We start from the raw sequence: 22,595 nt of genomic DNA, 5'->3' as shown, positions 1-22,595 counted from the left end.
GGTGAAAGGAAGGTCTTTTCAACATAATTGGCATATATGTATTTATAGAAGAAATGAATCTTGATCCATATCACATCATACATGGAAATTATTTCAAGATAATATTAAAGCTAAATAAATAAACATAAGCCAAATAAATAATAAATAAGATTACATATATCTGATAAATGACACACACTCAATATATTTAAGCAACTCCAAAACTCAAAAATAAAAAGACAAACAATCCAAGTTAAAAATAGGCAAAAGACTTTAACAAGTACCTCACAAAGACAGTTATACAAATGGTCAGTAAGCATATGAAAACATGTTCAGAAAGGGAGACAGAACATAAAGACTCCTAACTCTGGGAAACGAACTAGGGGTGGTGGAAGGGGAGGAGGGCGGGGGGTGGGGGTGAATGGGTGACGGGCACTGAGGGGGGCACTTGATGGGATGAGCACTGGGTGTTATTCTGTATGTTGGCAAATTGAACACCAATAAAAAATAAATTTATTATTAAAAAAAAAGAAAACATGTTCAACCTTGTTAGGAGGGAAGTGCAAATTAAAACCATGAGATACCATTTCACACCCACGGAATGGAGAAATCAGAAAGACTGATAATGCTAAATGTTGGCAAAGGTATGGAACAATTAGAATTTTCATCTATTACTGGGGTTGCAGGGTAGATGGTATAAAATAACTATGAGATTTACCTGGCAATTTCTTATAAAGTTAACCATATATCTATTCTATGACCCAGAAATTTTACATCTATTTACCCAACAGAAATGAAAACATAACACAAGAAGGTTTGTTACAAGACCCTTTATAAAGTAGTTTTATTTTTTATTATTTTTTTAAAGATTTTTATTTATTTATTCATGAGACACACACACAGAGAGGCAGAGACACAGGCAGAGGGAGAAGCAGGCTCCATGCAGGGAGCCCGATGTGGGACTCGATCCTGGGTCTACAGGATCATGCCCTGGGCTGAAGGCAGGTGCTAAACCACTGAGCTACTCGGGCTGCCCGGTTTTATTTTTTTAATAGTAGCCCCAAACTGGAAGCAATTCAAATGTCCATCAAAATGGCAATGGATAAACCAACTGTAGTATAGAATATTACTCTGCAGTAATAAGGGAAGAGCTATAGATACACACAAATACTTAGATGAACATCAAAACTATTATGTTAAAGTAAGGAAAACAGACACAAAAAAAGGATATGTTTTTCCGTTAATAGAAAGTTCTATAACAGGTAAAACTAATACACACACACACACACACAAAAAACCCAGAATGGTGTTTGATCCTGGTGGAAGGGAAGGGGGTGGGAGCAAGTTGGGATTGGTAGGATAAGGGCTTGAAGGGATCTTTCTATGGTGGTGGAAATGCTCTATATTTTCATAGGAATATGGATTACATGGCTGTAAGCATTGTTAAAAACTCATCAAATTATATAGTTAAGAGCAGGACTTTATGTAAATTATACCTGTTTGAAGAAAAGAATTTCTAGTTAGAACTCTTATTTCTTCCTTGCAGGATTGGCAAACATCGGAAAGTCTGACAACATGCTTTGTAATGGAGTCAGAGCAGGCCCCTTCCTGCACATACTTCCTTTCATAGCATGCTGGCTGAGTGGCCAACTGTTTCACCTTCTCTGTCAACCTCTGCCCTGAGCTGAGGGCACAGGATTGTGGCCTCTCAGTCTCTCCCAGCCTCTGACCTCTGAACTTGAAGATCAAGTTGCTGTCAATGCTGCTTTCTTTCATGAAAAAGATGAAATTCTTTATACCTACCTTTCTCAGGAATAGTTACCCTTCTGCTTGTAGCTGTATTTCCCTGCATACCAACAGCCAAAAGTCTGGGGTAGCTCCGCAGTTTTGGCAAAAGAGCTATATACTGATTTTCCCTACTCTCATCCATTGAAATGCTTCTTCACTCACTCTCTAGATTCAGATGGTGGCCAAGCTGTCCTGTTCTGATGCAGCCATTGAAAGCCAGCACAGAGAACCTCTTTTCATTCTCTGTTCTTCCCTTTCACTATGTATGCAGAAAAGATTTCTCCTTTCTGTTTTATTTTGTTGTTTTTCACAGCTCAAGGAATTCTGCTTTAGGCAAACTTGTATAAAAACACCGATCTTTTTGAATACAGCTTTTCCCTCTCTCTTCAAAAATGTGCTGAGTCGCCTCTGAAAAAAAAAAGTCATTTATTACCTCTTGTCTGGTTGCAAAAATTACACTCTTGGATGATTGCATGAAGGATGGAAGGTCTATACACTCTTTCAGATGGTCCAAAATATAATTGGAATAAGTCAAACTTTTAGGTGGCTATTTATTAAACAGTAATTCCTTTGATTCTGCACTACCCTAATATATTTACCATTTCCTTTTTTTGCTTCAAGTTGAGTTTGTGATGTTTGCATGCAAAGGTGCCTTTACTAACTATAGCCCATTTAGCAATGTGTTTCTTTCCCACATTATCTCTAGGACATTTCTACTTCAATGATTTCCTGATCTTGAATTAAAGGATTGTTGCACATGATCTCTGAGATCCCAAAGTATTTAATAGGGCTCTGGACCAGGTGATAGCTATGGAAGTGAAGGAAGGTAAAGAACAGGATCTTTCCGAAGACCAAATCTGTATAGATCTCAAAGATCAGCTACAAATTAAGGGAGAGAGAAGAATTGGAATGTTCCTTATTTCAAAACCAAAAACAAGGAGGGGGGAAGGGGGGAACTGTCTAGTCTTGGAAAAGGAGAGAATCTGTGGAAGGATATCTGTTTATAGGAGAGAAAAGAACAAGATTTCTGTTTCAGAGATTCCTGGCATGCCCCTTACATGCAAAGCTGTTCCATCCAAACCTCTGGAGAGGATTCAAGCTGAAATTGTCAATATGTCTCCAAGTTCCAAGGCAACAATAGGCTGTGCAATAGTTCCCAGGCATATAGTAAGCACCCCCAAAGGTATATGACTATTTCAGACACAACTAATACTATGAGAATCCCTTGCACCCCACCCTTGACCTTACTCCAAAAACTGAGGACACTTGGCTTTGAGGCACTACAGTGTTTAATCATAGGGGTAATAGAAGTATCACAAAATGCAGTAATAAGATGGTCCAGGGTGATAGAAGAAAACTGTACCCACAGTCTGGATCATGCATATAAGGCTTTCCTGACAGCGTGGTCTCTACGTTAATCCATAGCAGATAATTAGACACCTTCGTATACACTCCAGGCAGTCTCTTTTCGCCACAGCCCACTCCCCAGCTGACAATGCCCAGCTGGTACCATATGCTTTGGTTGTCTTTTTTCTGGCAAACCAGAGGCCCTCCACTGTCACCCTAGGAAATAAAAGTTCTTTGGGAGTGGAAGGGACGTAGAAAATTAGTGTTATAACCTACTGAGGTGTGGGCAATTGGCACAAGGCAAAAGTACTTATAGTGTCTTTTGATGAGAGGACAGTCTGATTAGGCTCTCCAACTATATGATTATGCTCTCAGCCCCATGACTGTCAGACAAAATGGTAAACAATTTGGTCAAAAGCAATGGTAATGAATGACATCTTGATAAAAAAAAAAAGTGAATATCCATCATCATCATTATCTAGTCACATGTGTTCATTTTGATGTACCAAGAAGTGGGTTTTTTAATCCACTTTGCCTCTAAGCACTGTTGTTGTTTTGAGAATTCTTACAATTTTCTCATCACCTTTTTATTTTAAGTCTATTTTCAGCCAACCCATTTTGGTCTTTCTATATTGTTCATAATAGCAAAAAGTAAAAAACAGAAACAAAAATCCATTATATCTCATAATAGGTCACCAAGCACACAAACTGATATATACAAAACACAAAAGATACAAAAAATGAGTCAAAATGTTATATTAAATTTGAAAACATTGCACTTGAAACATTAAATTTGAAACAATTTACAAATTTTAAAACTTCATGAAAAAGATTGCCAAATAAGTATAAGTAAAGGGAATGGACATCATTGACATGAAAATTGAGGAATACACAGCCTTTCAATGTCCCAAATCTTTGGGGCCATTTTCTTAATTTTAAACTTTCATCATTTAAATATAGTTGACATACAATGTCATATCAGTTTCAGGTACACAACATAATTATTTGATGATTTTATGTATTATTCAATGCCATAAGCATAGTTCCCCTCTGTCACCATACAATACTAGTATAACACTTTTTGCTATTTTCCCTATGCTGTACTTTTCATCTCTGTGATTTATTAAATTCTATTAAAATTATGTATCTTCATACAGAAATTAGAAATCTCAGATATGGAAAAAGAACATGAAGAATACCTATAATTATATATATGTAAATTTATAAACATATATGCTTGTATATGAAAAGAATATTTCAGGAAAGATAAGGTTACACTATAAAAGTGGTTTCTCTGGGGAATAAACAGGAGAACAAGTCTAAGAGGTAAACTTCTTCACTGTACATCCATCTATAACATTTGAATTTTCTCTACCATGTAGTCAAAAAAAATAAATGAAATAAACATTTCTAATTCTAGCCATTCAGAGGCAACCCCTTAGTCAATAATTTTCCACATTCTTGAGTATGCAAATAACAATACATCATTGTTATTTTATAGAAGTATGATCAGGTGGTACATAATGTTTCACAGTTTACAAAGATTTATTCTTGAAAATATTAAGTAACGCACAAAAAAGTTGAAAAGAAGCACCATTCAATAATATGCCAAAAATCTAAATCCAAAACAAAACAAACCAACAGGATATGGGTTTATCTGATTTTTAAAAATCAGATTGTTATCATGAACAAGTTTCTGTGCCCATCAATTTACTTCGAACCAAACTGTTCTTCACTTAATTCCTTGAGGTCATTGGAAAGTCCCATGACCTTTCTTTAAAATGAAGAATTATAAGCTCTTCTGTGGCAATGAGGGGATCTACATGAAGGATGTCAGGTAAAAAAAGCAGTACAGTTAAGGTCTTAAATTTCTGAAGCTGAACAGATCTTGGTTCATTCACACTCCAGGGGGAAAGATTTAGCTGAGACAATGTGAAAATTTTCTTCAGCATTTTAAGGCTTGGCTTTGATGCTGGTGATAATAACTACCTCTCCTGCAATATGGCTGTGTGAATGGAGGAAACAAGAGCTGTGAAGCCATGTACTGCCCTGCTATCTGGCACATCTGTACTCAATAGTAGCTCCCAGCATTTCTGTGGCTATTGAACTAGTCAAGTCTGGGCATGACCAGGCTGAGCTACTGGATTTGGAGCCCCGTTTCTACTGGATCCCAAAAGATGGCTCCAATCTCAGAAGACAGAGTGCCTTCATTAGAATTCTGGGTCTGTAATTTAACTTGTGTCCTCTGCAGGCTGTCAGCTTCCCTGATCCTCATTTTTCCCATCTGGAATAGTCCTAGTTTACAAACCTTTCATGTACTTATGGACATGGTTTGTAGAGTGTTAAGCACTGAACAGGTATAAGAGATGGTGATGGAGAAAATTATATTTCTAACATTTACTATGACTATCTTCTGCTCTGCCCTGTTTTAAGTGCTTTTGTGCCTTGACTCACTTACTTTCACAATAGTCCTAGAAGGTAGGAACTCTTAATATTCCCATTTTACAGATGAGGAAATCTGAAAAAGCACAGGCACAGAAGGAAGTCACAGGCAGGAGGTAGAAGAGCTGAGAGGGAAGCTAGGGGAAACTGCATCCCTAACCACTATCCCACACAGTCTCCTTTTGGTTACAGAGCATCTGTAGTGGCTGAATAGCATCCCTCTCAAATTCACGTCTACCTGGGACCTCAGAATGTGAGCTTATTTGGAAATAGGGCCTTTGCAAATATAATTAGTTAAATTAAGATAAAGTCCTACAGGATTAGGGTGGGTCCTAATCCAACAACTGAAATCCTTATAAGAAGAGAAAATAGGAGACATACATACAGGGGAGAAGTCCATGCAAAGATAGAGGCAGAAAGCGAAGTGACGCACCTACAAGCTAAGGAATGCCATTGATTGCTGGAAATTACTAGAAGCAGGAAAATGTAAGGAATTATCCTCCCTAGAGCCTCCAAAGAGAGCACAGCTCTGTCAATACCTTGGTTTTGGACTTCTGGCCTCCAGAACTATGAGAGAATACACTTCTGTTGTTTGACTCCACCCTGTTTGTGGTAATTTGTTACAATACCTTTAGGAAAATTATCTAGAAGGGGAAGAGGGAGCCAATTATTTGGGAAATATTGATCAACCCTCTTGGCAGCCCCTTTCCAAGCAAGGGACAAGTTCTGTTACCTGGCAGGCATCTTTCCCTTCTTGAATGTTCCCAGCACACATCATGTTCCTGGTGAGCATAGGCATAAGTTGGGAACATATTTCCCATTTGACCAGGTCGATGTTGACTTTGTGCAGCTCTTCAGTCATACTTTGCGTAGGAACTGACCCAAAAATGAAGCAGATAGGGAGAGGCCCTGAGCTCAAAGTGGTCCCTTTGGGTTGAGGTTAAACCCCCACCCAGCATCACGTCTTTCCACCTCAATAACCGAGGAACCACTGCATGGCCCAGGCAACTACTCAAATTTGGACTTAGTGGAATGATCAGGAGACTCTCAAGACCATCCTCTTTGATTCCAGAGCTCCCCACAACTGGGTCTCTATTGGATCTCAGCCTGAGTATACTCTTCTCACTCTTCAGAAGGTGCCAACTCCAGGTATGGTCCTTAAAAGGTATTTCATTTAAATCCATAAGAAAGTAAAGAAAACCGATGATAACAAGTTCTGTCTTGGGGCCTATGGCCTACAAAGATGAATTTGAATCATGTCAGGACCTTTGAGTAGTTCATTGTCTATGTAAGAGGTGAATGTAACACCTAGAATGTTTATTCCCCAAAGATGAGGATATTTTCCTTTTTGCATAGTGCTGAATTCCCAGAGCCTAGAACACTCCCTGGAAGAGGTTCAAAGAATACGTGCTGAATGAAGCAACAGGAACTCTAAATTAAGAAGGTGACCTTTTTTGAAGTTCATGAAAAGCTTCCAAGGGTAATTTCCAATGAGGAATTCTAAAATAGCTCTGAGCTTTGAGATCATGTAAGAATCAATGTACTGTCAATTGTATGCCTGCTTAGAAGAATGGCACTGACTGGAATTTTTTTTCTGTTTTTTTGATATTGAAGTAACACACATTTACCAAGAATAATGGAAAAAGGGCACCATTTTATGAATTGGTTGGGCAAAGTGGTGGGAGTGCGTTACAGGTTGACTCTGTAACGACAAATTTATATTCAGTTTATCCCCTTCTTCTTGGTCTGGTTCTGTGGTTTTCAAATATTTGGGAAACCAAGCCCTTTGCTACAGGGGAGCAGATCTGACACCATCAGTTGAAACAGAGATGCTCTGCTGACATTAGTGTGGGTTTCTTAGAGCCCAGTCCATTTTGCCACCCTTATGCCCATCAATGTGTCCCTCAAAATTCCTCCAAGTTACTCTTGGACTCTGAGCACTTCTTTCTGAGTTATCACTGAGGCCCTGTTTAGGGTTTTTGTTTTATAATATGACATAAAACTTGCCACAAGAGCCCAGGAAGGCCAAGGAAGGATGATTTGCATGTGGATTAAGGCTAAGGTTCATCATGGCTCCTTAAATGATAACCTAAAGTTTCCAAATCCACCAGGTAGACTTCCCAGAGCTAGCAGAGCCTCCAGAGTTTGCTTTCTCATTGAAAACATCAAACAGGGTGCCACCCTCTACCAGGTTGGACTATAGTAACTCACTGTTAATGCCCCATCCAGTCACCCAGCAGTTTCTCCATTTCTGTATGTCAGTGACCTCTGAAAGGCAGATAGGTATTATGTTGGCACCCAACTTAAATGGAGATTTGAGCAAAAGCAAAGCAATGTCATGATTCAAGAACCAGCTGTCAAAATAAGGGTGAATAATTAGCTTGTCCACTTTCATCCTCTTCAAGTTCTTGATGCCAATGATTCTTTCACCATGCATAATCTCCAAGGCAGATCTTATTTAAAAACAAAAGGAGATAAAAAGGTAAGTAGTGGAAGGGCAAAAAAAGTGGGCCTTAAGAGTCAATAATCCCACCAGTGTGAGGCTGTGATCCTGAGAGCTGGAGGGATGGAGGCACCTGGGGCCATGCACTTGGTCCCTGACTGGGCAGAAGGAGACAGATCTGAGTTCTAGTCTTACCCTGTTGCCAACCAGCTTTTGTCTTATGGTCTCTTGGTCTTCTTGTCTTATGGTCTCACTTGTAAATTTTGTTACCAAATGTCTGTAAGTTATGCTCTACACAAGTAATTTAGGGACATAATCTCGATTTGCAAAAAAGGGTGGAGTAGCTATTAACAAACATCTGGGAAGTTTCTAAAAAATACTGGTGTATGGACTTGAGCAAAGACAGCCACGTCAGGAGCTTCTCTCATGCAGCCAGGCCTGGTGCCCTGCCCTTGGGTTCCAATACTTTCTAGGATTCTCTGACTCTGTAGTCACTGTCAGCTTACTTTCTCCCCCAAGTAATAGGAAATGCTTAGGAAAGTACTTTCCAAAAGTTTGGACCAGGACCACATGCACTTGGAAAGATACTGAGAAGTCCAAGGAACACTTGTTCTGCCATTTGGGTCCCACACAATAAGATATAAAACATCCTAGGAGGAGAACCACGTCTATGCCTCCTGTAGAGTGTGATATTCAACCACTCAGGCATATATTTAGCCTCTTGGTATTTTGTTTTGTGACTGACAAACCTGGGTGGAGCTTCCAGGAGAATAATAAGCATGTAGGAACAAATATTCTACCACAAAGGTTAAAACAAATCTGTTTGCAATACTTACTCACTTTTGTTTATGAAGCAATGGGCTGCGGTTAAAATCCACCACTGGCTGAGGATCGATCCTCCACAGAGATGTCTCCTGTTGTAAAGAATACTCACCTGCCATGGAAAATCATTCAAGTCTGCAGGTTCCCCACCTGTTATTTCCAAAGTTTCTGACTTCTCAGGCTTTCTACTTTTTATTTGGCCGCATGTCGCTAAAAGTAAAAAGAAGGACGAGAGACAAGAGATCCAGGACCCAACAGTCAAGGTTGGTTGTCTTAGAAGAAACTTAAGTACAATGTCCCTTTCTTCTTGCCTCCCCAGCACACAGGTATCAGTAGCTCAGCCAGGTTAACTATGGGGTCAGAGATCCATCAAGCAAAAATGATGCTTCCTATTGCCTATGAAAGGCATCACAATTGTAATAATGTGCTTATGGGGAGCAATGGCCACCTCCTTCATCATAGCTTTGCTTTTTGGAAGGGTCTCCCTCTGAGAGCTTGTGGGGAGGGAGACACAACACAAATCCTGAAGCTGGATCTTGCTATTGCCTCTCAGTAAGAAAGCCCAAATAGAAATATTCTTTTATTTTAAATTAGGCCTCAGTATCCCCTGAAATAGGGCCTTGGTATGATGTCTTGGCATAGATAATAAAATCCTTCTCCTTAGCTCTGGGCTTATATTTTCACAACTTCTATGCCTGGATGGCACAGACATCAGAAATTCTACAGGTAAAGGGAAACTGATCAGCCCCTCCCTTCCTAAATGATTGCTCTCCTGTATTTCCTATTCTGATTAGTGGCACCGTTTTTCGCTTAACTTTAATTCTAGGGATTCCAGTTGTACCTTAAAAGGAATACAAATTTTGGCATTTCCTATGTGATAGGATTGTTTTGACATCTGTTGGTGTCTTTCAAATGTCATAATATCATAAAACCTAAAATGTTGAGTGCTTACCATTTGCCAGGCACCATTCTGTTTTGCATAAAACAATTTAATTCTCATGTAAACTCCATGAGATAACTGAAATTATTATTGCCTCCATTTTAGAGGTGAGCCAATAAAGGCAAGTTTAAGGGTTGGGATATCTGACCAAGACCCAACAGCTAATATATAACTGAACTAAGATTTGAACTTAGGCAGTGTGGTTCCAGAGTCTGCTTTTATTACCATGAGGCAAACTGCCTTCAAAGGAAAACAAGGGCCAAACAAGGACATCTTAGAATTAATATTCTAATAAAGCAAAGTTGGATCTCTGGGAAATTTTCTAAATACTTAAATAAAATAATAATTTGTGAAAATTTATACGAAACTATTGATGATTAGGAGTCAGATTGGATTCATGATTAAAAATCCCCAATATAGGAATATTTTTGTGACATAATACCTATTACCTATTAAGCACCTACTATGAATCAACTTCTCTATTGTGTATGTCATTTAATAATCCCAGCAAACCTCTAAGATATGTTTCATTAATCCCATTTTATAGATAAAAAAATAAGAAATATCATGTGATTGCCCAAGATCATTTAGCTTGTAAGAGGCAGATAGGGATTTTTCAGTCAGGTACATCTGGTTCTGAAGCCTAATTATCTATTCTTTATCCTTATAGATTTCATAGTTTGTCTATATTTCAACAAAACCCCTGCTCAGTTCTTTGAGAATCTCATTTGGCTAAAATGATGGTATGTGGTCTGATGATTGGTCTCTAAAGTGAACATCAAACAGGTTGAGTTATTATATCCAAAGCACTGATATTCAACTCTCTGTGTACCTGCAACTCTGAATTGAGGTGGAGAAAAGATTTCACCTGGTGAACTAAATCTGATTGGGGGGCAGTGGCTATCTGCAGTTCTATATGTAAACAAATCCAAAAGTTCATCTAAGCTCAACAGGAAAAAGTACTGTGATCTATCAGTAGTTTTTGCAGAAGGTCTGGGGATGTTGGATCAGCAGTAGGATACCAAACCAGGCAAGTAATAATAGATAACTTTAAAATTTAAAGGGGCACAAAATCATCTTAAACTTGGAAAAAAGGGGTACACAATAATGCATGAAGGGAAACTGAGCTAGAACTAAATTACAGATCACAGAATTGAGATGGAAAATTATCTGGCCAGATCTGAATCTGGACATGAACCACTAATATGAAACTCAATAAAGAATAGACACAGGGTCTTCAACTTCAGATAGAAAAATAATAGATCCAAAGCTCTAGATGGTGAAGGGAGCTTGGAAGTTTTCATGTGAAAATATCAACCATAAGATGCTGACAACATGATGTCACTGCTAAGCTCTCTACCTCATAGATGGCAACATTTGAATGGTTGTCAGTCTGAGGCCACACAGGTAAGAATGATATTAACAAATGGAATGTGTTCAGAGGTAAGTGGCCAACATAAGAGGTCTTATAAGAAACATGAAAGAAAAGACTCAGATGGGCTTTCAGACTCTGGCAGGACTTTCTTAAAGGTGAGGCATCAGGCTTGTTTAGATCCACCATCAGTGGGTGAAAACTACAAAGTAGTATGAAAAATCTTAAAGAAGTATAAAAATTCTGCCATATTGTTATATTCTATGTCGTTGGCCTTTGCACAGAATTGAGGCGGACCTGGACAACCTAACACCTACAGATGTGAAATTCAAAAGAGTCCCTGGGAGCCCAGTTGTATATTCTTTGTATTAAATATTTGTATATTCTTTATGGAATTTCTCTATAGTGGAACAGGCTACCTATAGAGTCTTTAGTTTGCTCAAGGAGTATACTTGTGATGAGCCGTGGTGTTGTGTTGGAAACACTGGATCACTATATCGTACACTTGAAGCTAATATTACACTGTATGTTAACTAACTGGAATTTAAATTAAAACTTTAAAAAATGAGGGGATTCAATAAAATTATCTATAAGGTTCTTTCCTATCCTAAAACACTGTGCTTTTATAGTTCAAAATGTAAGAGGGAAATATTTTTACTTGTATTATATTAATATAAAATGTCATCTTTATTTAAATTCTTATATATAAAATATATACTTTAGCTTCCTTATTCTTAATTTTTCCTTAATAGGTAGGTGATTTCAATTATAAAATTTTAAATGTTTTATTGATATTGATGTCAGGTTGCCAATGGTCATGCATACTGAAATGTCAATGTACTTACATGAAAAATCTCATGCATGTACAATAATTTTTCCATATTATCATATGCTAATGGCTCAACTTTGTTGAAAATTATATAGAATTGGGACTGACTTAGAAAATAGGAGACCTGAGGTTGTAAATTTTAGGAGAGTCTCTGAGACTTGTGTCCCTGGGTGCTCAAGGGATTTCTATTTTCTGTAGATAGAGAACCAAATGAATTTTGGAGTCTGTCAGCACCACAAAGCAAAATTCCTGGTGGGAGTGTTCAGAGATGTCCCCTTGTAAGTCCCACCTGAATGAAATCACTTCAGACTCGAGATTTTTCTTAAGTGACTGATTCAGACCCAGAAATGTGACCAGGCAGTTTAATTTAGGAAGGTCTCGTTTCAGCTTTTTAGTCCAGTGGTTTCTCTTGGTCTGTACTATCAGGGTGTCTCAGAAATAGTCTTAGATTCCAAAGATTCCTAAAGATTCTATTGGTATATTGGTGACTATGAGAGAAAGAGTAGCATGACTGGAGAGACAGAATCAAATCTGCAGAAGGCACTGTGGTCTTAGCATGAAAAGTTCCTGGCTCTGTCCTAGCTGGCAGGACATCTGGTGAAGAGGGAAGGAGGTGGAGTTTGGAGTTTAGAAGTTCTGAGTTGGCTGCATTGTTTGATGGCTGTGTGACTTGGAGCCAGAGACTTGGCATTTCTAAGCCTCAATGTCCTCATCTTTAATACAAATATAAGCGTTAACACAGCCTGTTGCTGTGTTAGTGTAACATTTCATGTAACATTGATTTAGAGTGATGGTATTTGGCTTCACTCTAGTCTGGATCAAGGGAAAGAGGTCTGAGTTTTTCCCAAGATCCTTGGTGAAATCTGGGGTCATCTCTGGGCAAAATTTTGTGGGAGAATGCACTTGTTGGTTGTCTTTCTTTCTTTCTTTCTTTCTTTCTTTCTTCTTTCTTTCTTTCTTTCTTTCTTTCTTTCTTTCTTTCTTTCTTTTTAAAGATTTTATTTATTTATTCATGAGAGACACAGAGAGAGAGAGGCAGAGACACAAGCAGAGGGAGAAGCAGGCTCCATGCAGAGAGCCCGATGTGGGACTGGATCCCGGGTCCCCAGGATCACACCCTGGGCTGAAGGCAGCACTAAACCGCTGAGCCACCCAGGCTGCCAGATTGTCTTTCTATATCAATGGCCATACTTAGTCTTTTCTGCTTCTCTCTTTGCACTTTAGCTGCAGTATCTCCTCCCAATCATAACTTTAAATATCATCTTTATACAGAAGGTCTCACATTTGACCTGTCAGACTTCTCCACTGAGCCCTTAACTCTTTTAACCAACTGCTCTACTCAATATCTTATAAGAATGTCTAAAAGGCACCTCAAACTTAATGTGGCCCAAACTGAACTATCAACTTACCTGACCCCAGTCCAAATCTGCTTTCCTATTAAGCATGTACAGTTCAGTAAATGGTATCTATATGCATCTGTTTGCTTAGGTGAGAATATCATCTGTGAGTTATCCTTGACTCCTCCTCTTTTCTGTTTCATGGCATCCAATGCAGCAGCCAGTCCGGTCAGTATTACCAAAAGATAGCCAGAAACCAATCACTTCCCTCCATGCCTGCTGCTATAAACCCATCCAGGCCATGCTCACTCAATCTTTCCCCTGCACACTCTATCCTCTGCAGCAGCCAATGTCTTTTCCTCAAGTACCTCTCATTTCTACTCTTCTGTTTAGACTCTCTGATGGCTTCCTATTGTGACCAGAATAAAATCCAAAGTCTTACCTTGCCTTTATGAGGCTCAGCATGATCTGGGCCCCACTGACTACTCCAATTGCATCTCTCTCGAATTCCCCCTTCCCATTCACTCTGCCCCAGCAACACTGGTCTGTGTGCCTCCAAAACATACTGAGCTCATTTATGCTAAGGGCCTTTGCACTTGCTGTTGCATCTGCTTGGATATATGTCTCCTTCTTACCAGATTAATCTCAAAGCCTTCCTGAGGCTTCCTGAAAGCCTTCGCGAGACCACCTAGTAGAATAGTCTCAACAACCACCTACAGACTTTCCATTATAAAAGCCTATTTTCGTGATTCATACCATTTAATAGGAACTGAAATTGACTTACTTATTTACTCATTTTATATGTTTAATACATCCTTCCTCTCATTAGATAGTAAAACTACATGAGTGTAGGAAATGAATATGTCATTCTCTATTATAAATTGACTCCTAAAACAACTCCCGGCACATGGTAGAGGCTTAATATTTGTCAACCAACAATTGACTAAATATAACACAAGTCTCCAGAAATTCTCAGGGAGAATTATTCCCAGGGAGAATCCACAGTAGCAATTAATACACTGCTTTTATTATAGTTATATCATGTTACCGTTTTATATTAGGCCAGTTAGGTTCCACATGATCCTTCAGAATGTTTTTAAAGAAAAAGCAGCCTTACTCATGGCCTTGAAGCTACAGGATATGGCTAGTTGCATCTCCAGCTTGATGGCTGGTTTTCTTTTTCAAACGGTTTTCTTACATCAGTCATTCACTATGAAAAACTCTGGGACCTAACATAGACATAAAATACACACACAGACACCACGATTCTCCACACGTAACTTTAAAGTTGAAGGTGTTGTGGGAGCAATAATCTGGAAGTCTGGTCCAGGTGCCCTCCGCATTAGATTCACCTAAGGGGCTTCTTACGAGTGCAGTTTCCTGGATCCTACCAAGAACTGCACGATCAACATCCTAGAACTTGACATTTTGAACAAGTTCCCCAGGTGATTCCCCTGTACTCCAAAGAGCAAGGGCTCTGGTGAAGCACAAACACAAGAATACCACGAGACACCTACTTGCTGGGGAGCTGTGTGCCCAGAACAGCAGCAGGGTGACTGGCAGCAGAAGTAACGCTCTTCCATCCCTCCATCCTTTCATTGGCTTTGGTCTTTACTCAAGCCAATGGACAGCCTTCAGAGGAAACTGTGCAGATTCAATTCAGAGGGGCTAAGTCTGGGTTTTGCTCTCTCTGTTTGCTATCTCACATCCCAGCCTGACCATCAAGGTCACAATAGGGCACTGGGTGGAGTAGTCATGATCCAGGCAAGGCAACCAAGTGGCATCCTGCACTCAGGACCTGATTATTTCCATGAGACAATCCTCTGGGATGTGGAGGTCAGTGTGGAACTGGGAGCCAGAGCCAGGAGGGTAGGAGGCCTCCAAACCAGTTGGGATCCTGTAAGTCGAGGCATCTCAGATTCACTAATGCATCAGGACAAAAGAGCTGAAACCACTCCCCAGAAGAAAGGATCTGAGGCTTCTAGTCCAAACAGCTTAGGTGATACAGCAGAGCGAGGATAGCCTCAGACTCCTAAAAAAGAGAACTCACATCGCCAGAGGGACCTTAGGGGAGCTACTGAAATTTAATCCTCAGATTACTCATCTGCAAAATGGAGATAACAATAATACATCATTATATCATTAGGAGGATTAATGAGATAATGTGTATATCCTAGCACAGGACCTGGCAAATACCAAGCCCATGATTTTAATTCTCTACTAATATCTGTATTAATGTTTCTCTCTACTAATTGCATCTCTATGGGCTCCAGCAAAGAAAGGTACATTGTCCATACTGACTATAAACAAGACATGCATAAAGGGCAGATCCATGCAGGGTGGCTTTCATTGATGCAGGTCATTCATTTGTTCAGTAGGTTAGATAGCACTTTATGTAGCACTCTCTACATGGCAGGCTTGGAAGATAATGCAAAGATGAACAATATTTGTTCTCTGTCTCCTAGATGCTCATGCCCATCTGAAAGAGACACATGACCAAAGGCATCAACAATACAGTGGAGTAAGGACATGGCTGTGAACTGTAGAGAGGCACCCAACCCAGTCTGGGAGGAGCACGTATATGCAGTGGGTGGCAGAAAGAGGCTATTAGGGAAGATTCTTTAAAGAAAATAAGCTCTGTCTGAGCTGAGTCAATCTACAAAGAGAAATGGTATTAGGGAAGGACAGACAGGCATTTGTTATAGATTGATGATGTCCTTCCAAGATTTACCTTTTAAAGTACAAAACCCTAGCACCTCAGACTGCGACCTGATCTGGAAATAAGGTTATTTCAGATACAATTAATATGAAGTCTTCCTGGAGCAGGGTTGGCCCTTAATTCAATATGACTGGTGTCCTTATAAAAGGAAAATTTAGATACACACACACACACACACACACACACACATACACACACAGGAAAAATGCCATGTGAAGACTAGAGTTAGGCTGTGACAAGCCAAAGAACTATCCAAAGCCAGGAGAGAAGCCTGGAACAGATGCCACCCTAGTGCTTTCAAGGGAGCATGACTTCCTGACACCTTGATTTTGGACTTCTGGTCTCCAGAACTCCAAACAATAAATTTCTGTTATTCTAAACCACCCAATTTGTGGTACTTTGTTATGGCAGTCCTAGGAAACTAATAATGGCATTCTATATGGGCAGGAAAAATGTGCAAAAATACCGAGGTATATGGGAACTACAGGAGCTTTATTTTTTTAAGATTTATCTATTTATTTTTAAAAAACATTTTATTTATTTATTTGAGAGAGAGAGTTGGAGGGGAGCAAAGGGAGAAGAAGAAGGGCTCCCCACCGAGCAGGGAGCCCAATGTGGGGCTCAATCCCAGTACCCCGGGATCATGACCTGAGCCAAAGGCAGATGCTTAACCAACTGAGCCATCCAGGTCCCCCAAAATTTATCTATTTACTTTAGAGAGAGAGAAGGCAGAAGTAGGAGAGGCTGAGGAAGAGGGAGAGAGAATCCCAAGCAGACTGCACTGAGTGCAGAACTCAAAGCAGGGCTTGATCTCAGGACCCTGAGAACACCACTATGAGATCAGGGCCTGAGCCAGACAAGAGTCAGAAGCTTAACAGATTGGACTGCCTAGATTGCACCTCCTCAGCACCTCCCTACAGGAACTTTTTAAGTTAAATCATATATAACTTCTGGTTTAGTAACTCAAAAATAGTCTAATATTGGCAACTTCAAATGGTGCAAACTAAAATATTGAGTTGGAATAATGTATGAGCTTGATCAGGAGATTGAGGTCAATTTAATGAATAAAGCTCAAATCTGAATAAACAGTCTTCCCTACTATGCAGCCACTGAATAATTCTCATGAGAAATCACCATGGATGTGACAGAGCTTGTGAGGAGCAAGTACTATTACTAAAGATCTGCAAGAAGCTATAGAAGTAAACATTTTCCAAAATTCTATATTCAATGGATTTCCATTTCAGGGGAAATTACTCTGGATATTTTTCTTTCCCTAGCTGTTTTGAGGCTTTAAAATTTATCTTTAAAACTCTTGGAAATATCCCATCAGAATAAGCAAAAGACAGACGAAATATTAGGAAGTGAATTCATTTTATTGGGTATAGAGTTTTCACATAACAAGCATTTATCATACTTCTCATAGCTATAAGCAAAGTATCAGAATTCATCCACTTAGCTCATGTTTTTCAATGCCAGGAGGAGAAAGTTTCCTCACCACTGTTCTTTGGGAAACAGCATGAAGTTGAGTTTCATTGAGGCTATAAATGTTTACATGCTTTGGGGCACTGGAGAGCATGTGCATATGAGGTAGAACAAAGCATAGATAAAGAATTCCCAGTGGTCACCCACAATCCTGCCTAGCTTAACCACATCACTTCCATGGCTGGCCCCAGAGTCCAGAAAAGAAAACACAGCATATGCATTATCTTCACTCAGACACCAAAGAATCCCCCAAATCTCCCAGCACATCAGTAGATGAATTCGCACTTTTATCAAAACATGTATGAAGACATGTATCCACACTGAAATCTCACAATGTTTATAGTGGCTTTATTCATCATTGCTAAAAACTGGTTATACCCTACATGTCCATCATCAGGTAAATGGATAAACAAACTATGGTCTAGAAAACAGTGCTACTATTTAATAATAAAAAAGAACAAAATACAGACACATGCAGCAACATGAATCTCAGATGCATTATGCTAAGTTGAAGAAGTCAGACACAAGCAACTGCATTCTGTATGATGCTATTTAGCTGGCATTCTGGAAAGACAAACACCAGGCAGAGAGAACACATCAGTTATTGCCAGGGACTGGGGTTTGAAGAAGGGGTGGGTTATCAGGGCCAAGGGGAGCTTTTTTGAAAGGGTGGTAAATTTCTATGTTTGGATTGTGGTGATGGTTACACAGCCATTTGTATTTGTTAGGATTCATAATACCATACACCTTAAAAAGGTGAATTTACTAAATAAATATAAATTATACCTTATAAATCAGATGTTTAAAAGATGCCTTAACACATTGTGCTCTCCAAAGAGCCACTGATGTCAACCACAGAAGAATTGCCCAGTTTGTTGACAGCCTTTTTGTTGTGACTTCAAGGGCCAACTATATGGGGGAAAATGATTTTTAATACTGTCTTAGTCTGCTCAGACTGCCTTAACAAAATGCCACAGGCTGGGTGGCTTACACAACAGAAACTTATTTTCTCACAGTTCCGAGGCTAGAAGTCTGAGCTCAAGGTGCCAAATTATTCCGTTCCTGGTGAGGGTCCTCTTCCTGGCTTGCACATGGCCAACTTCTCACTGTGTCCTCACATGGCCTTCCACAGTGAATGTTCATGGAGGGAGGGAGAGATTCAGAGAAAGAAAGAGCGCACAAAGGAGCACACACTCTGGCCTCTCTTCTTAGAAAAACACTAATCCTACAGCATCAAAGCCACACCCTTATGACCTCATTTAAACTTAATTACTTCTTTATTATTGTAATTACTAGCTTACTTACTTATTGGGCCTCATTACCAAATACAGCCACAACGGAGACCAGGGCTCCCACATATAAACTTCGGGTCTGTAACACACAACAGACAAGACACTTCCATGCCCCTGAGAAACTATCTATCTGGGTTCTTGCTCAGGTACTGCTGAGTATCCAGGTACTCCTAATAGTAGAAAACTTGTCCCTCCCGGATTTCGGTCATGATCAGGCCATAGCCATGCTCTGAAAGAACCTGTGAAGAGAAAGTCACCATGAGGATTGGATGCTGGGCAGAGAGGACCTGAAGGACAGATGGGGGTCAGGCTGTGAGGCAGACACCGGTGGCTTAGGTGCCCAGTGGATCCTTATGGCCCTAGGCTTTACCACTAACCAGCTGGGTTATTCTGGGCATGCTCCTACCTCCCTGGGCCTCAGGTGACTGGGGTCAGAAATCCTGTTTTCTGCCTCTGTAATTTGCACCACCACTGGTGCACCCCTGCCCAGTGTAGTCTGGGAGCCCTAGTTTGGGTGCTATGGGTCTGTGTGGAAAGACCCCAGTGCTTCCCAGGAGAAAACAGCAGGGCCATGTGGCTCCCTGGCTGCCCTGGGCAGAACGGGCCTCCCTGAGGGCACTCAGGCAGGGCTGTGGTAGGAGGGGATGGAGGGGCAGGGGCAGATTGACAGGGAGGGCTGCGGCCCAGACCAGTGCTGTCCCCTCGGCGGCCAGCTCAGAACAGAACCCCCGGCCCGCTCGCAAGCTGGACGGAGGAACCTCCACTTGTTATGGTTCTGGGAGCCCGGGCCCTGCAGGGGTGCCTTGGCGAGCACGGGGCCGCCCCGGAGCCCCGGAGCCCGGGGAGGGAGGTCAGGGGAGGACATGGCCTGAGGGCCTGCTCAGGCTCCTCAGTGCCCTCTGTGACCTACTTTAAGGCCTGGTGGCATCTGCTGCCAGGGAAAGAAACAGACACATAAACACAAGTGGGGGAGGAAGCAGAGCTATTTGGGGCAGGAGACAGATTAAGAAATAGACATTGTTCCCCATGGATCTTAGCCCGTTTCCTTTCCCTTTTGGATTTCAGCTGTGCCCTAATTCTTTCTCCTTCCAGGCTGCCCGGAGCATTTGGGCACAAGGCTACAGAGACTCGACCCTGGGTTTGTGAATTCCATTTGGAACAAGGATGCAAGTAGGTCCTCAGACTTGTTTTGCAATGAGGGAGCTGCCTGTTTGTCAGTAGCTCACTGGTCTCCTGGAGATGAAGTCTTCACCTCTGTCGAGAAGCGGGGTGAAGTCTTTGAGTTCCCCATCATTCCACTGCTGGGCATTCTGCTGAGCACTGTCCTAACTCTGAATTTCCATCCAGCCTCTGATGGCTCTATAACCACTGGCCCAGCTGTGAAGGGAGATAACCTTGAGTGTTATCAATCAGGGAGAGTCCAAGAAGGAAACAGAATTCCACTCAGAAAGTTCAAATGAAGGTACTTTAGTGAAGGGATGAAGAAAGGGTTCTGGACATCATAAAAGGACCCACATGTAGAAGGCAGTCGAGAGACAGGTAAGGGCAGCGAGTCACAGGGACAAGAGAAAGTACACTTATGGGAATCCAGTGAGAATAGCGGGTGTGGAGGAGGGGCACCGAGCAGGCACTGCATCAAGGAGGGTCTCTGCTATTGGCAGCACAATGTCTCAATGGGAAGGAACAGGGAGGAAATACCCCAAGCCCCTGGCTTCCTGCCTATACCTCCTGTCAGTGTCAGAAGTATTGCTGCATTGCTGAGGGCAAACCAAGTGACATTTAGTATCCCAGGTGACTTGGCCCCTTAGGAGCCAGCCTACCAGAACCCAGGGAAGGATAGCCTAAGTAGATCTGCAGTGGGGAAATGGGGAACAAATGGAAAATAGCTCTACAGAATCACCTAGTGCTTTATCCCACAAAACAGAATTAAAATCTACAAGACATTCTTATTTTAGGGCTGATAAAGATAGCAAGTTACTCATTAAGCTTTCTCAGATATAATATACGGGGCTCAGGGCTTGCCAGTGTTATCTGATGTAACCCTCATAGCAATTGTCTGATAGAATGACTCTTCTTGTTTTCCACATTCAGTAGACCAATAAGCCAGATATTGTGTGTTGGTATTTGGCACCATCTCAGCCTTTTTAAACTCTCCTAAAAATTATAGAGGCTGAAAGCTTGGGGCTACATTTCTGAGAATCCCAGCAGCCTTCAAATTTGTGTCCTTAGCCAAGTTCTAGAAGGCAGAGAACAGGGAGAAACTATTATTTTCCCATAGTAGCTATGTGCAGGCACACACATTTTAACAGAGGACAGTTGTAAGTTTCTTGCCATTACTTTTGAATATCCTCCTGCAAATGGCCTTTCTAATGCTGAAGAGAAGAGTAAGATCATTAGCAGTGGGTTCTCATTATTTTTAAAGTTATCTAAGCTCTGAACAGAAAGCAACTGTTTTTCCTGACTTTCGCACTCAAGCCCTTTTAATAGTTCTGTAAGCATCTCTCTTTTTTTTTTAAAAGATTTTATATATTTATTCATAAGAGACACACAGAGAGAAAGAGACAGAGACACAGGCAGAGGGAGAAGCAGGCTCCATGTAGGGAGCCTGACATGGGACTCGATCCCGAGTCCCCAGGATCAGGCCCTGGGCTGAAGGCAGTGCTAAACCACTGAGCCACCCGGGCTGCCCTAACCATCTATTTCTATGTCCTAAATCCCTTTCTGTTTGAGATACATAGTGTTATTACTGTTTTCCAGATGGAATATTGATGGATTCAGTATTTGGTACTTAAAGTGGTTCCAGGAAGTTCAACCACAAAGATGGGCATCTGTTTGTTGTCAAGCCCAATTTGATTTGAAGACAGTAATGACCTTGTCACTAGCAGAAAATGGGATTCTGGGAGTCTATGGTTATGCAATGTGGAAACAGTTTCTCAAGTTATTACTTGTCATTCCTGGGATGAGTTACCTATTAAGAGAGACCAGGTGGCTTTTGCAATAGAATACTCTGGTGGAAGAGAAAAGTACTAGGGCTACTGCAATGGACAGCTTACAGAAAACATATTCAGCCATCTTTGGGGCTTTTCAACTTGAAGGTATTATCCGAGGGACAGAGAAGCTTCTACAGTTGTGCTAAAAGAATCTCTTATCTATGGGGATCCCTGGGTGGCGCAGCGGTTTGGCGCCTGCCTTTGGCCCAGGGCGTGATCCTGGAGACCCGGGATCGAATCCCACGTCGGGCTCCCGGTGCATGGAGCCTGCTTCTCCCTCTGCCTGTGTCTCTGCCTCTCTCTCTCTCTCTCTCTCTCTCTCTCTGTGACTGTCATAAATAAATAAAAAAAAATAAAAATTAAAAAAAAAAAAGAATCTCTTATCTATGGTATCAAAAATTCAAACCAGAGTAAGTTCCTGTAGGCGGCAGAATTACAACGTAACTTGAATTCACAACTTCAGATGCTCACAAAAAGATTAATTGGGAAAGAAGGTCACCAAGAAATTTGCAATGGTATATTTGGATGGATTAAGATAAATTAGTGTGCTTTAAGACCCCAAATGCCACTGAGCTTGCCTTCCTAACCCTGCCTCTACCTCTTCCCGGGAAGGCCCATTTTCCTTGCTTGAAGACTGGGATGACTTAGCCGAAATAATTACTTTTCCGGGTAATGCCGATTCTCTACAAAACAAACTCCTGCCACCTCTCATAGGAGTCAAAACCAAAAGTAGAGTCATTCCAATAGACTTCACAGGGATCAGTTCAAATCTGACCTAGAAGATTATATGCATTGAAACAACTGCTACATTCT

General features: G+C 40.8%; 1 protein-coding gene across 6 annotated transcripts; it reads right to left on the bottom strand.

The window, feature by feature from the left end:
• Positions 1-1,438: 1,438 nt before the first annotated feature.
• On the bottom strand, positions 1,439-20,652 carry LOC112669665 (serine protease 52-like). Of its 6 annotated transcripts, none has more exons than XM_049101301.1 (5): positions 14,817-14,989; positions 8,836-9,031; positions 7,768-8,009; positions 6,290-6,432; positions 1,439-2,175 (listed from the first exon to the last, which is right to left on the bottom strand). In XM_049101301.1, exons 1-5 carry the CDS (start codon positions 14,896-14,898, stop codon positions 1,939-1,941), a joined length of 900 nt encoding a protein of 299 aa, XP_048957258.1. In that variant the 5' UTR covers positions 14,899-14,989; the 3' UTR covers positions 1,439-1,938. The 6 variants fall into 6 exon arrangements, with proteins under 6 accessions (XP_048957258.1, XP_048957260.1, XP_048957261.1 ...); XM_049101303.1 differs by lacking the exons at positions 1,439-2,175; positions 14,817-14,989 and adding exons at positions 2,182-3,330; positions 18,806-20,652 and having other exon boundaries at positions 8,840-9,031; XM_049101304.1 differs by lacking the exon at positions 1,439-2,175 and adding an exon at positions 2,182-3,346.
• Positions 20,653-22,595: the final 1,943 nt, after the last annotated feature.

The sequence above is a fragment of the Canis lupus genome, chromosome 25, assembly GCF_003254725.2.
Source record: "Canis lupus dingo isolate Sandy chromosome 25, ASM325472v2, whole genome shotgun sequence".
NCBI classification, from domain to species: Eukaryota; Metazoa; Chordata; class Mammalia; order Carnivora; family Canidae; genus Canis; species Canis lupus.
Note: the sequence above shows the minus strand (reverse complement) of the source record. Positions and strands in the feature narration are given on the sequence as shown.

Excerpts from the sequence above, each read along its gene's own strand:
- LOC112669665 (XM_049101300.1), bottom strand. The coding sequence starts at position 14,898 with ATGAAAGGATGGAGGGATGGAAGAGCGTTACTTCTGCTGCCAGTCACC. Across the intron at positions 6,433-7,767 it reads GACTGGATGGGGCATTAACA|TTCCTACGCAAAGTATGACT; the intron begins GTGAGTTACTAT and ends TTTTTGGGTCAG. Across the intron at positions 3,331-6,289 it reads AAGGGAAAGATGCCTGCCAG|GGTGACAGTGGAGGGCCTCT; the intron begins GTAACAGAACTT and ends TTTATTTCCTAG.